At 39.3% G+C, this 15,245-nt stretch overlaps 2 protein-coding genes across 3 annotated transcripts in view; one reads left to right on the forward strand and one right to left on the reverse strand.

Moving 5' to 3' along the window:
* Nucleotides 1–3,351, forward strand: part of ufsp2 (ufm1-specific peptidase 2) — a 60,933-nt gene extending 57,582 nt beyond the window's left edge. Inside the window, exon 13 of one of the 2 annotated variants that reach the window (XR_005633349.1) lies at nucleotides 3,100–3,175. Coding sequence is in view for 1 of the 2 variants with exons in the window: in XM_039750993.1 (XP_039606927.1) it covers nucleotides 3,100–3,186 (87 nt within the window). In the remaining variant the exon portion in view is untranslated. Of the gene's footprint in view, nucleotides 1–3,099 lie in introns of both variants that reach the window. The other variant, XM_039750993.1, reaches the window with a different exon arrangement.
* On the reverse strand, nucleotides 3,227–7,283 carry ankrd37 (ankyrin repeat domain 37). The gene is made up of 4 exons (XM_039750995.1): nucleotides 7,075–7,283; nucleotides 6,692–6,844; nucleotides 4,686–4,777; nucleotides 3,227–4,003 (listed from the first exon to the last, which is right to left on the reverse strand). The coding sequence occupies exons 1-4, from the start codon at nucleotides 7,099–7,101 to the stop codon at nucleotides 3,796–3,798; spliced, it is 480 nt and encodes a 159-aa protein (XP_039606929.1). The 5' UTR covers nucleotides 7,102–7,283; the 3' UTR covers nucleotides 3,227–3,795.
* Nucleotides 7,284–15,245: the final 7,962 nt, after the last annotated feature.

Here is a 15,245-nt window from a genome sequence, read left to right on the forward strand (position 1 = left end):
TGCTGCTATTCCCCCCCGAGATGCTTGCTGATACATTCAGGAACACAGAGCGACATGTCGAAATGTGTCTGGCAGAAAACGGAAAACTTCCAGTATTGTATCTAATGCAACTGATTACACATACGTCAAGGTATATAGCATATATTTTTGGTTCAGATTTCTTCATCCTAGCAGGAGTTACAACAGAATATTCAGGGCCTCTTTTGAGTGAATCTCCCTGTATTTCCGCTATGTTAAGAGACCACTCCAGCCTCGCATTGATGTGAACCACCCTCATATGCACTCCCTGAGACTCTTTGGTGTGGTGAAATCTCAATGACCAGTTCCTTGGTTTTGGTATCTGCAAAGTACTTGCAAGCAACTGTCACATCACTCAATTAGAGTAATGTAAAAAAAACACATTACTTCAACCAAACCATAGACTGGCAGCTCCAATCACTCGGTGAAATAACATGCCTAACATCTAGAAACTCCGGTAAGACACTCGTTAGACAAATCTATGGATTGACTGTATTCTTGTGCCAGTTTCATTTCAGATTGTGTTCTGATGCAGTTTTCTTTTATTGTTATTAATAAAAAGATAGTTAAACATGCAGTTTTTACGTACACATTTAAACGCATTAGATCACATCTTGCTTTAAAATAGACAAAAACTTATTTCACCCATAAAGTTTGTGTCAGATATTGGAAGAGGTAGATGAATTAACAGTCTACCCATTTCCTAAACCTTTTCATCTAATTCAGGGTCACTGTGAGCTGGAGCCTATCACAGCAGCATTGAGTACGAGGCTGTAATGAAGCCCAAACAAGTTTAGAGTCACAAGTTTTTTTAACACACAACCTAAGCATCCAAAGGAAAAAACAAACCATGAGGACACATGAGGAACATGCAAGTTCCAAATAGAAAATAACCAGACCAGTCTTCTAGACAGACTCTCTGACTCTTGCACCACAACGCTTTCTTAGAACGTCAGTTGTATTTGTGATGTTTTTCCTAAATCATTTTTGTTTTATTCCTTCTGCGAGATTGTCCAAAGTGACCAAACTTGTAAGGTAAAGATTTATCTGACACACAGGTTATTACTTTCAGCCTAAGCAACAAAGTACATGTGTCCGTATGTTCACTGCCTTTACCCTAGCCACTGGATTTGCAAGTTATGTGGAATCATGATTAGATAGATAGATAGATACTTTATTAATCCCAGAGGGAAATTCACATAATCCAGCAGCAGTATACTGATACAAAAAACAATATTAAATTAAATAGTAATAAAAAAGCATGTAAAAGCAGACAGTAACTTTGAGTAATGTTAGCATTTACAAAGCAATAGTACGACTAATACTTAGCCTTTAGACTGGCTCTTATTATTGTATGGGATGTAGGCATTGCTTTGTCCTTAAATTTGTAAGGCCCAGGGAGAGACTTAATTGGCACACTGAGCTTTCTTTTTCTTTCCAGGTCTAATCCTTTTGGTTACACCTTGTGCAGTTACAGTATACAGTACATTCCTTAAGATTTTATTCAGTTGTCCTCTAACACCAAATAAATATGCTGAAAATCATTGATCAGCTAAGTCTTTTTCTTCAGCAAGTCAAATTTGTTGCTTTTATGTACAATCTGTCATGCTTGTGTGTCTCACTATCATTTACAGAGGTTGGAGTCTATATAGGACTTGCATCCAACTCTATTACAACCTGTATTCCAATGCTGATTTTCTCTTTCTGAGTAAAAGAGAATGTCCCGCAGCTTTTGCTCCAATCCACACCCTAGGAAATACTAGGTCAGTAACAGGAAACAGAAACTGTGCTGATGCAGACAGATTTTGATAACACTGGCTTATAAAGAAAGGGGTGGACATTTTGCTTTGGTTTCTTGGGCCATAGGCCCAACTTTTGCTTGATAATTGGTGCACAGGTCTGCTTATCACAATTGGTAAGAGTGACTTTCAGTAATTCTCATTGCTGCCCATAGTATCTCAGATATGCTTGCAAAAGTATAATTTGATTGTGATTGATTTATCAGAAGGGGCAATCCAAATGCTGCGTTCTAGAGAGAAAGATCTGCTATAGCAGTTCCACAGAGAAAGTAATCTTTAGTTTAGACCGGCAGCACACTACATGTATTTGAGTGGGAGTGCATTTCAAATTTAATTGACTTCAATTACTGGATTTTGTTGCCTTGAGGATGTCAAATTCCATGATTAGGCATTGCAGAGAATGACAGATTACATAACGTCTCAGCACAGCTGCAAACTTTCAAAATATTTCCAGTTTGCTGAATTTTGACAACCTATCAACATGTTGTCATACAAGGCCAATGACAGCAGAAATATTTTCCAAATATGGCAAATATAGCTGTGGTCTCAGCATGATTTTTTTTTTCTTTGTCTATTCTTTTGTGATACAGTAAACACAGGGGCTTCAGAAAAGTGAGCCTCTTCTATTTCTGCACAGAATGAAGCACCCACTTCTTTCCTTGCATCTGTGTTATCGTTCCAAGTGAGCATTCACTGGTTGTCAGCACTCACATACACAGAGGCCTAACCCAATTACATAAGGTATAATTTCATCATGGCAAGTTGCATTCCACCGTCACTAGGGATGTTGCACAACATGACTGCCACGATTTAAGATTATGTAAATGATGGCTACAACTGAAAATCACTGGAAGTGTGATCGGGGCTTTACTAAACAATTTCATGCTGCAGTTCAGGTGTGGAGCTGCAGCTGAAATTTCACATGCCAAGTCAAACAAGAAAAAGAGGATGACAGTGCCATCATGTGTAATTTTAGGTCCGACTTCCTACATTCAGAGCACTTGACATACAAAGACTGTTTATGTATAGTACACAAGTAGTGACCTAGATTTAGTCATTATAAATTCTACAGTTATTTTCTGCTTTTTGTATTTACAGCCACTCTGAGACAGAGCAGCAAGAGGTCACAAACACACACCTTGAGAGCCAGGCTAGAATAAAGGAAGGAACAAGACAATACTTTTGTATATACAGTAGATGTTTTAGAGATGCTTGTATAAGTTCAAGCTGTAGTTATTTGTGGTTTTGAATGACTTTTGTTTTTTCTTGCTTTCCCTTGCAGGGTTGGTGTGGATGGAAAGCATCAAATTTTTGGGACCAGAATGCATACTACAACTTATGTATGCCTCAGAGACCAAAGGTTGTATAAAAACTGTATGTTGAAATTTACAAAATGGAAAAAGTCAACATTAAAAAAAAATAATAGTTTTATTGTAAACTCAGGCAATTTAAACACCCAATTATTGTAAACTGTACACATGAAAAGGTTTTCCATATAGTACAATATTTGTCAATAATGATGATTATGGGATAATGTTCAGGACTCTTTATTTTGTTTCAAGAGGAGTGTTGCCTTTCAATTTTCACTAATCAATCAGCTTTAACCTGTGAAAACAGCAGGTTAATACAGGCATAAATTTGCATGAATTATGTAAATGTTCTTATTAATTTCTTCTTGGAAGAACAGCAGCTTTTTTCCCCTTTGATCTTTTCACTGAAAAGAAAAAAAGATCAGTGGAGCCAGCCACACCACCGTATAGCCCCTCCACTCCTATGTAATGCTATTCACACATCAAATGTGAATTCTTCCCTCAGTGACACCACAAGGGTGACCGGTGTGGAAAATCATTGGAAAGGAAATTAATTCCCAACATTGGAAGTCTTATCACCTTTTCAAAAATAAACGGATGGAAGTAAACATTTAAAAGCATGGATTCCAGCTCTCATGTTAGGTGGCAGCATCTGCATTATTCACTTTTCATTTTGTCCGCTTACAGCCAGAGTTTTCTTGTGGTCCATGTGAGCGTTTCAGGGGATTGTCTTTTGTGTTCTGTGGAGAGAAGTGCAGTTCTCCACAAAGTTTCAACATTTGAGCCTCCCTAACAGCTGCCAGAAATGCGGCACATTTGGAGAATCCACAAGAAAAGGCAAGGTCTTCTGCCATCTGACCATCATGATTGCATAAGCTGAAAAATGATAGGATAGACAGGTTTAGTAATTCCATGAAAGATCAAATTGACTTGATTTCTAAATTAAATGGCAAAGCAATAAAATGTTAAGACAGATAAAAAAATATATTTTAACTTATCATGGACGGTTATGTCTAAATAAACTGACTACATTGTACCCCTTGGGATGAGGAAATGTTTTCATTTTACAAGTTGCCTAACTTTAATGCTTTACAGTAAAGTTATACCATTTAAAATTTGTGCAGTAAAAGTTTGTATTTCAATATTCACCTTAATGTTTTGTACTCTTTATATGAAAATAGACAAAAGTATACTCTTGCATCTCTTAGACCTTGTTGTTTAACTACCAATCAAAACATACATTTGCTCTACTAGCGTGCATTCCATAGCTATTGCTAAACACAATGTCAAATCAGTAGAGTTTTAAGCAAGTAAACAAGAATTGGCTGCAAAACATTTTTAAAAGATAGTGGGCCTCAGAACTGAAAACAATCATGCTTCAAGTATTAGGAGAACAGCAATATCAAAAATGATATTCCAATAATTTGTTTATAATCTTTAACCTATAGTGCTAAATTTGCAGATGAAAAGTAATTTACAGTTAAAGAGTTCAGGAAAGCTGAAATGCCAACAATGTTTTACATGCATCCGTTGATAAAACAGAACTCAAAATACTTACTCAAGCTTTGCATTACTAGCCACAAGCAGGCTCAGGCACTCAAAACTCCCGGCTTTTGCAGCTTTGTGGATTGGTGCTTCACCATAAATATCCTTAAAATAAAAACAACATTTAAAATCGGCTTACAGTCGATTCATTTCTAAAAGAAAAAATAAATATTTCTTAGTAATTTTAAAATGTTTGCTAATTTTTTCCAAATTGCATGCAGGATGTTATGGACATGTTTAGACAAATGTAATATGTAATGCAAAAGGTGCCTAAATACTTTGTACTGCCACACCTGGAAATAATGGTTTGTATAGGTAGCATATACAGTTAGGTCCATAAGTGTTTGGACAGTGAGAGTTTTCTGTGCACCACCACAATAGATTTCAAATGAAGCACTCAAGATGTGACTGATGTGTAGACTTGCAGTTTTAATGTAAGGTGTTTAATAAAAACATTGTGTGTGAGCCATTAAGAAAAGACAAAACATTTTTTATAAATGGTCCCCCCATTTTCAGGGTCTCAAAAGTATTTGTACAAACTTAACTTATTCATAAACAATCATTTTCAAAACCTGGTTGAGAATCCTTTCCAGTCAATGACTGCCTGAAGTCTTAAACCCATGACCATCTCCAAATGCTGGGTTTCCACTCTGTGGATGCTTTGCCAGGCCTTTACTACAGCGGTCATCAGGTGCTGCTTGTTCGTTGGACTTTCTGCCTTCAGTTTTGTCTTCAGCAAGTGTCCAATTGGGTTGAAGTCAGCGGATTGACTTTTGTCATTGAAGAATAATCCACTTCTTTACCTTGAAAAGCATTTGGTTTGCTATCACAGTAAGTCTGGCTCATTGTCCATCTGTACTGTGAAGTGTTGTAGTATCTGTTTTGCAGCATTTGCCTGAATGTTAGCAGTTAGTATAGACCTGTACACTTCAGAAATCATCCTGCAACTTTTGTCAGTAATCATAACATCAATAAATACCAGTGACCTGCTTCCATTGGTAGTCATGCATGCCAATTGCCATAATATTGCCTCCACCCCGTTTCACAGATTTAGTACACTACTGACTATGAGATGTTCCTTCTCCCCACTCTTCTCTATCCATTATTCTGGTACATATTGATCTTAATTTCATTTATCCAAAGAAAACTGTTCCAAAACTGTACTTTTTGAAAAAATATTTTCTGGCAAAAGCTAATCTGTCCTTCCTAAGCTTGAGGATTACCAGTCGTTTGCACCTTGTGGTAAACCCCCTGCATTTACTTTTGTGAAGTCTTGATTGTAGACTTTGGCAAGGATGTGCCAGAGTGTGTTCCTGGTTTTGCTAAATTTAAAGGAAAGAATTCTGTGATCATCCAGTACAGTTGTCTTCCATGGTTGTCCAGGCCTTCTGGCCTTGCTAAGCTCACCAGGGTGTTCCTTCTCTTAGGAATGTGTGATATAGTTGATTTGACCACTGCTGGTGTATCTGCTATCTCTCTAAAGGGTTTGTTTCATTTTCTCAGCCTAATGATGGCCTGTTTTACTTGCATGGACAACTTTTTGGACCTCAAATTGAGAATTCACAGGGACAGCTTCTAAATGCAAATTCCACGCATGGAATCAACTGCAGACCTTCTACCTGCTTAATACTTAATGAAATAATGAGGGACCTGCTCACACCTGGCTATGGAACAAACAGCTTGTCAGGCAACTGACCAAAAAATTGAGCCCCTGAAAATAGGGGGACTATGTATTAAAATTATTTCTTCGTTTCAAATCCATTATGGTGCCATATAGTGTCAAAGTTATTAAAATTGTTACTGTACAAATACTTAAAGTCCTGTACACATACATGTCCTGCAGGAAAACATGTAGCGACAAGCAAGTGGTATGTGTCGATTGTTTGCACAGAAGGTAGGTTAGCCTATATAGCTTTATATTTTCTATCCCAAGTTTCCAACAGCCACATATGATCAAGCCCAATAATTTTGGGATTGATACAGGCATGCAAAAAGAACAAAGTAAGCTATATCCATTACCTGCAGATTGGCATCGGCACCGGTTTTCAAAAGCCACATCAATGTAAAAGGCTCTCCAGCCGAAGCTGCCAAATGAACTGGCGTCTGACAAAAATTATCACCAGGAGAGTTTACGGAGTTGTCGCACTCCATCAGGCTGCTACAGTAACCCATCTGAGAAGGAAAATAAAACGAGACGATCATTACATTAATCAGACGCGAGTGAGAACGAATAAGACATACATTCCCAGATGCACTTGGTTTAATGCCGCTTCCATTAACAATAAACTATACATATAAATATAACTCATGCTGTACTGCTTGGACTGACAAATCTGCGAAATTGAGTTTATAGGTTTGTCCCATTACGAACTCGTATACGGTAAAGTTTATATGCAACATACCTGTGAATCAGATTCGAACAGAAACATCTCTAAGTCCCAGCTGTCACAACTACCGCTTCATGTTTCTTTTTTTGCTCGTCTTTATAGTTCGGCTTGCACAACTGAAACTCGTGCGGCTGTTTGGGTTACTTAGCGTGTGTAGCTATTGGTTAGCCGGTGCATGACGTAGGCTTTCCCCTCCTCCGCCTTGGCGGCCCTCCCGCTCCTGCCTGCACGTACACAAGCAGCAGGCCGTGTTAGGAGACACGTCCGCAGTGCTTTGCGCGTGCAGTTAATTGACAGATGCGAGGCAATGGGAAGTCATTAAGTACGGCAGATGTCTTTTTCAACAGCAAACCCAGACAATATACTTTAGGAGAAAATGCGAAACGTCACGTACGTTACGGACTTATTATTGACGATGCGGTGCAGCTTTTGGCCGTTGTCAAAGGTGGTTCCTTTGAGTACACTGGTACACACACACAACAAAACGTATGGTGCAATGTATTCACTTGGGATCGTTTGCTTGAGATTTGTAAATGTTTCGTTTCTGGCAAGTATTTTGATAATTGGCTACTGTAAACTCGGAACACAATGATGTGCAGGCGAGTGTCCCACGTCGGATTTCAGGGCAGTTTCTTCCCATAGGATCAGTGCAGAATGGATAGTGACGGTCTAGCAGATAAGAATATATAGATCGAGGAACGCTCAAGACACATGCTGTAATTAATGGAATCGCCCAAAACAATTAGGAACAGATACCGTCTCTCAATAGCATTTGCTGCCACCAACTTTATTTTTCACTGGTTAGGTCCTATTAATTATCCTTATAAATACAATATACCCCTTTAAACTATCTCTTTTATTAATAGGAACTCAACACAGAACACCCATTCCCATGGACACCCCAGACTTCTTTAAAGCCACCCACCTTTTAAGTCAATACCTCCCAAATATAAAACACGCTTGTGTCCCGCACACAACTAATTAAAACCAAACTTTCACTGAAGAAGGAAAGTTGGGATAGCCTCGTGGAATGTTGCTGTCCGTCATCTGGAAGCCTCACGTCAGCCGAATCCCTTTTTCTAACATTTCATTCTTGGCTTCACATGAAATAATACGTCCCAGTACTTGCAATCCCACCTTACATTTTATATTTCAGCATTACTCCAATTATCAACCAGTCCATCAGTTACATCAACAAGGTCATTGCTCTATGTTGTCTCTTAATTTCCAGAACCAAGTAAATCAAATTAATTGGCAAGAAGTGAATGGTAGCAGTCTGCTACTGGGTACAGCCATGAATGAACAACAATAAAAATTGTATTTGGTTTAAATATAAACTCATCTAGCCATACTTTATTCCAACAGTTTAGAGGATGTAAAGCCTCTATCACCACTAAACACTCACGTCTGTACTGAACATCACACCATACGCATTACAGTTCATCAAAAACATGAGGTGAAATGCACTCACGAAACGGGATAGTGCCATCTGAGCTGTCTACCAGATCTAACCGTCTGCATAATATAAAAACAGCATCCAGACCAACTAACATATTCATATTCAACAGTCATGATGAATTAAAAAAAACTTTAGTGAATTGAAAAAATCTATTTAAAAAAATCCCTTTTCAGACATTTAGATATTAAACATACCTTATCTCACTTTATAAACACCATGTGATTAATCATAAAATTGATTGATTTTTTTTCTTGATATTCTACTTGCTTTTGGTTTCCGATGATACAGAAAAGAATATAAGGGTTCAGAAAAATGGACATTTGCATTTTGACCAGAAGCATGCAGTGCCATTTCATATAGGCGGTATTTTTAATTGGTTACAAAGAAGTTCATTGGAATGACTCAGACCTCCCAGGTTACGTGATTTTTGGATTTTAAATTATTAGACTGGCCTACTCCAACCACAAATACTAACCTTAAAGTTTGTGGGGGTGGCCCATAGATACCTACAGGTCCCTAATGTTAATAACCCTTTTGGATACCTAATCTTAAAAACGATAATACGATTTGCGTCACGAGAAAAAGGAAAAGGACCGTGCTTTCTTTAAGTAGAAGCTGCATGTCTTGTGGGACCAACATTTTTACATTTGGGTGTATACACTTCATTAAAACATGTATGAAACAGGCTGAATGTGATTTTCTTACCAACAAAGAATGTCTAGCCATTTAAAAATGTAACCTGAGCTAAGTAGTCCTACGAAGGGCAAGTGACACAAAATTTTTAATGTGGCTCCGCGCAAAAACCGAGACGACGCGCTCACAATCAGAGGTGTAGCAGTGACTCGGACTCCTCTGTGTACGGAAAGGGTAGATACCTTGGCAAAAGAAAAGGAAAACACTGATTGGTGGCAGTGTTTGTCTGTCAATCCACAGGGGAGGTTTCCGGTTAAGTGGTGTGCTCAGAGAGGGAAAGTTAATATAACATCCATCCATCCATCAATTTTCCAACCCGTTGAATCCTAAAACAGGGTCACGGGGATCTGCTGGAGCCAATCCCAGCCAACACAGGGCGCAAGGCAGGAACCAATCCCGGACAGGGCGGCAACCCACCGCAGGACACACACACCCACATACCAAGCACACACTAGGGACAATTTAGAATCGCCAGTCCATCTAACCTGCATGTCTTTGGATTGTGGGAGGAAACCCACGCAGACACGGGGAGAACATGCAAGCTCAACGCAGGGAGGACCCGGGGAGTGAACCCGGGTCTCCTACCTGCGAGGCAGCAGCGCCACCGTGCCGCCCCCGTTAATATAACATTTGTTTTTCAATTAAATAGTTGGCGATCACGGCGGAACGGTGGCGCAGTAGGTAGCGCTGCTGCCTCTTAGTTAGGAGACCCGGGTTCCTCCAGGTACTCCAATTCCCTCCCACAGTCCAAAGACATGCAGGTTAAGTGCATTGGCGATTCAAAAAAATGTCCCTAGTGTGTGTGTGTGTGTGTGTGCGCGCCCTGCGGTGGACTGGCGCCCTGTCTGGGGTTTATTTCCTGCCTTGTGCCCTGTGTTGGCTGGGATTGGCTCCAGTAGACCCCCCGTCACCCTGTAGTTAGGATATAGAGGGTTGGATAATGGATGAGTGGATAGTTGGCGATCACATTTCCACGGAAGCGTATTACCGGAAGAAAAAAAATACGGACACAGTGAACAAAAGAAAAGTGTATTTGGCCGCTTATGCCAAGATGAAAGTCGACATTTTCACTTTAAACCCTTGTCTTTTCTCTCCCTAGTTTAACTGCCATTTCGTAAACTTCATTTTAAAATCAATGTTTAATTTACTAGATTTTCTCCAATCCGGTAATAACTAATGTACAGTAGTACATTAAATGCTTCGTATTAAGTGTTCCCCGACCCAGTTGTTAATCGATACGTGCTTCTTAAACTGACTTCCTCTTGCATTGATAGGAGGCGCAGGCAGCGATCGCCACAGAGAATACTGTACATTCACTTTATGATATTCCTGCTCAATGAACATTCAGAATACTAAGATAAATACTTAATATCATTTTCATGATGAAATGCATTAAAGCATATATTAAACATGGGTTGGGTTCACGGTAGCATGGCGTTACTGCTGATCCCTCACAGTAAGGGGGTCCCCAGGTGTACGTTCAGTGTAGAGAACCTTTATGGCAGGTGTGACGATGCTCCGAAAAGCTGGATGTATGAATGGGTATCGCACTGGTTTAACTGCAATATTGTGTAAATGTCGAGTTCGTGAGCTGGTGGTCAGAGACACGAATACATCTCAATGGATGTTCTTCTGAATGGGCTTTCTTTATTAGATGCGCGCTGTCTCTATCTGACGTACCAAAACCCCAGTTCCTAGCCTTCCTTTTTCTTTCTCCACATTACCAATCGCCACATGATAAACATCTTTGTCAATGTAAAACTAGATATAAACTCATTTAATTGAATATGCCATTCATTCAGGATTTCGCCCATCACAGCAAGCATGGTGAGTGAGGAAGGAACAATTCTTGAACGGGGCGCCAGCTCATCGCAGGGTGAATACGAGCAACACATACACTAGCAGGGTCAATATAGCATAACAAAACCCCACATCCTGCATGACGTTGAAAGAAAACTGAAGCACGCCAAGTAAACCCACCAGAAAAACATGCAAACTCATGACAGGCAATACCCGGGACCCCCTTGCTGCGATGCAGCAGTGCAACGTCCACGCCACCGTGCCCCCCATGCCCATGTTTAATACATGCTTTAATGCATTTCATCATGAAAATGATATCAAGTATTTATCTTAGCATTCTAAATATTCAGAGAGCAGGAATATCATGAAATTAATGTATTCTGTGTGGCGATCGCTGCCTGCGCATCCTCTCAATATACGAAGTATTTAATGTGCTACATTAGTTATGACGGGATTTGAGAAAATCTAGTAAATTAAACATTGATTTTAAGATGAGGTTTACGACGTTCTACTTTAATATGTACAAGAATAAAGTCAACATGTCGATAAACGTCGAGATTAAACTGGAAATGTGGAGAATGAGATGTTGACTTTATTCTCGACCTACTGTATACTGTACTTTTTTTTTCTTCACTGTGTCCACATTTTTTTCTCCTCCGTGGCCCTAATACGCTTCCGTACATTTCTGTATGTAACAGTCGGTTACCTACAGTATTTCTTTTTCCCATGCAAGAGTTAATTACTTTAAAAAGACCCCAGGGTAAACTGGGGTGCTCCTTGTATTGTTTTTTTGCCTGCAGTGCGGTGCTTGATAGTTTGTTAAGAATACCATTTTGCAGTAATAACAATCACTAAAGGAATATATTTGTAATCTAACGTTGTGATCTTACGATCAATCGGTTGCTGTATCATTGGAGGGGTTTACATCTGGGAAAATAGGTATTGAACGTGTCAACGTTTTTCTCAGTAAAAATATTTCAAGTGGGACCATTGATATGTAATTTTCACCAGATGTCAGTAATAACCCAAGTAATCCACACATACAAAGAAATCAAAACAAATAAGTTACGTTTAATAAAGTGGAATGTAACTGTGAATAAGTATTGAACACGCTTACTGAAATTTATTTAATACTTACTTAGAAAAGCCTTTGCTGGTAATGGCAGCTTCAAGACACCTCTAGCATTGCTCAGGTGTGATTTTGGTCCATTCCTCCACACAAACTGTCTTCAAATCTTGAAGGTTATGGAGGCCTCTTCTATGAACTCTGATCTTCATTTCTTTCCATAGATTTTCAATTGGACGATTGACTGGGCCATTCTAGCAGGTTTATTTTCTTTCTCTGAAACAAACTGAGAGTTTCCTTGGCTGTGTGTTTGAGATCATTGTCTTGCTGAAATGTCCACTCTCATTTCATCTTCCGCATCCTGGTAGATGGCCGCAGATTCTTATCAAGAATGTCTTGGTACATTTTTCCATTCATCCGTCCTGCCAGTATTTCGCGTTTTTTTGGGGTGATGTGCAGTTCCATTTCTTCTCCAAACATGGCATGTGCAATGACATCCAATGAGTTCAATTTTGGTCTCATCCGACCAGACTATATTCGCCCAGTATTTCATTGACTTGTTCAAATGTTGTGCAGCAAACGTTAAATGAGCTTCAACATGCATTTTCTTCAGCAGTGGAGACTTGCTCGGTGAGCATGCATAGAGGCCATAGCGGTTGAGTGCATTACTTATTGTTTTCTTTGAAATAACTGTACCTGCCAATTCCAGGTCTTTCTGAAGCTCTCCAAGAGTGGTCCATGACTCTTGGACAAGTCTTCTGATTATTCTTTTGACTCCTCTGTCAGAAATCTTGCGAGGAGCACCTGGTCGTGGCCATTTTATGGTGAAATGATGTTCTTTCCACTTCGGTATTATGGCCCCAACGGTGCTCACTGGGACATTCAGAAGTTCAGAAATACGTCTGTAACCAGTGCCATCAGTATGTTTTGCAACAATAAGGTTGTGAAGGTCTTGAGAGAGCTCTTTGCTTTTACCCATCATTAGATGCTTCTTGTGTGACACTTTGGTAATGAGAAACCTCTTTATAGGCCATCAATGAAGACTAAACCAGATGATATTAATTTGCACTGATAGAGGGCATGATTGCTTTCTAAATACTTACAGATGTCGGCTCGTTTCTTGGCTTTCTATGCCTTTTTGCACCTCCTTTTCTTCATGTGTTCAATACTTATTCCCGGGGTCATTCCACTTTATTACACATAACTTAATTTATGGAATTATTTGTTTTGATTTCTTTGAATGTGTGGATTACTTGGGTTGTTACAGACATCTGGTGAAAATTTCATGTCAATGGCCCCATTAAAAATATATTTACTGAGAAAAATGTTGACGCGTTCAATACTTATTTTCCCTGCAGTAGCAGCAAAACATGTGCTCCGAGTGTCCATATGTTTCACAGTTCTGAATATTGCCCAAAGTTAACTGGAGTGCTCCTCGTTCTTCTTCTTCTTTGTTTTTAAATAATTAACTCTTGCATGGGAAAAAGAAATGGAAGTTTGCCTGTTAATGTGCACACTCACGCACATACACCTGGAATTGTGATTGCCAACAATTTAATTTAAAAGAAAATGTTATATTAACTTTCCCTCACTCAGCACACCACTTAACTGGAAACTTCCCCTGTAAACTGACAGACAGACCTCGCCACCAATGTTTTCCTTTAGTTTCGCCAAGGTACCTACCCTTTCTGTACACTTGTTGGTACTCCTCAGATTGTGAGCGCGTCATCTCGTCTGAATGTGTGCATCACAGCTTTACATTTTTTGTCACTTGCCCCTTGGAGTCTGAAACATGAACACGATGTGGTTTCTTTTGATTTGACAGGGTAAGTTTGCAGTGTTTTTTATATACTTAGGGAGCTGTTGTAGAGGAGCTTGTGTAAACCAAAGGCCATTCCTAGGTGCATTTTCTAATTGCTTTATTCAGTACTGAACTTGTAAGACACTAAGGTCATTCCTCTCAAGCGTGATTCAAATCTGTACCCGTTTAAGTCTTAATACACCAGTAATGAAGATATCACCATTACAGATGATGCAGATAGATGTGTACATACTTGAAAATTCAAGAGTAACACCAGTAGCATGATTCAATTGGTATCTACTACTAAAGGCACCAAAATTTCAGTTGTAAATCATCTGCATTGGACCGGCCTCTGGTCGAGGGTTGTTTTTTTTGCCTGTGCCCAGGGCTGCTGAGATAGGCTCTGGCCCCTACAACTCTGAGCTGGAATAATCAAATTTGAAAATGCCACATACATTAGTGGTCAAAAGTTTGGAATCACCCATAATTTTCTTGCTTTTGACAGAAAGTAATACTTTTTTCAAGGATACAATTCAACCTATTTAAAAATATAGCCATGACTTTTACTAATGTTGCAATCGAGTATTATTATTTGAAATGATTGATTTATAACTTATTATTCACATACACTCTCTGGCCACTTTATAACGTACACCTGTTCAACTGCTTTCTAACGTAAATATCTAATCAGTCAATCACATTGTAGCAATTCGATGCATTTAGGCATGTAGATGTTACAGTCCAAATTAGTCTAGACTAGGTCAAACCAGTTTGCCGAAGCAGATAGGATGAACCTAGTCCGAACTAGATTATGAACTGAAATCAATGTAGAGCTTCCTGGAGAAACTGATTAGTCCCAGTCTAAACTGGTTTAGCCTGCAATCACACTTTCCTATGCCAAACCAATTCATCTTATTACACTTCAGACAAACTGGCTTGGCCCAGTGTAAACTAGTTTGTCCATCAGGTTTGACCTGCACCATAGGCATTGTCAAGTTGACCTGCTGAAGTTCAAATCGAGCATCAGAATGGGGAAGAAAGGTAATTTAAGTGACTTTGAACATGGCATGGTGGTTGATGCCAAACTGGCTGGTCCGAATATTTCAGAAAATGCAGATATACTGTGGTTTTCACAAACATACATCTCTAAGGTTTACAGAAAATGGTCCAAAGAAGGCAAAATATCCAGTGAGTGGCAGTTCTCTGGGCAAAAATGCCTTGTTGATGCCAAAAGTTAGAGGAGTATGACCCAAGTGGTTCAAGCTGATAGAAAGTCAACAAGTAATTCAAATAACTGAGGTACGCAGAAGAGAATCTCTGAACGCACAACACATCAAAACTTGAAGCAGATGAGCTACAGCAGCTGG

Source organism: Polypterus senegalus, chromosome 4, assembly GCF_016835505.1.
Source record: "Polypterus senegalus isolate Bchr_013 chromosome 4, ASM1683550v1, whole genome shotgun sequence".
NCBI classification, from domain to species: domain Eukaryota; kingdom Metazoa; phylum Chordata; class Cladistia; order Polypteriformes; family Polypteridae; genus Polypterus; species Polypterus senegalus.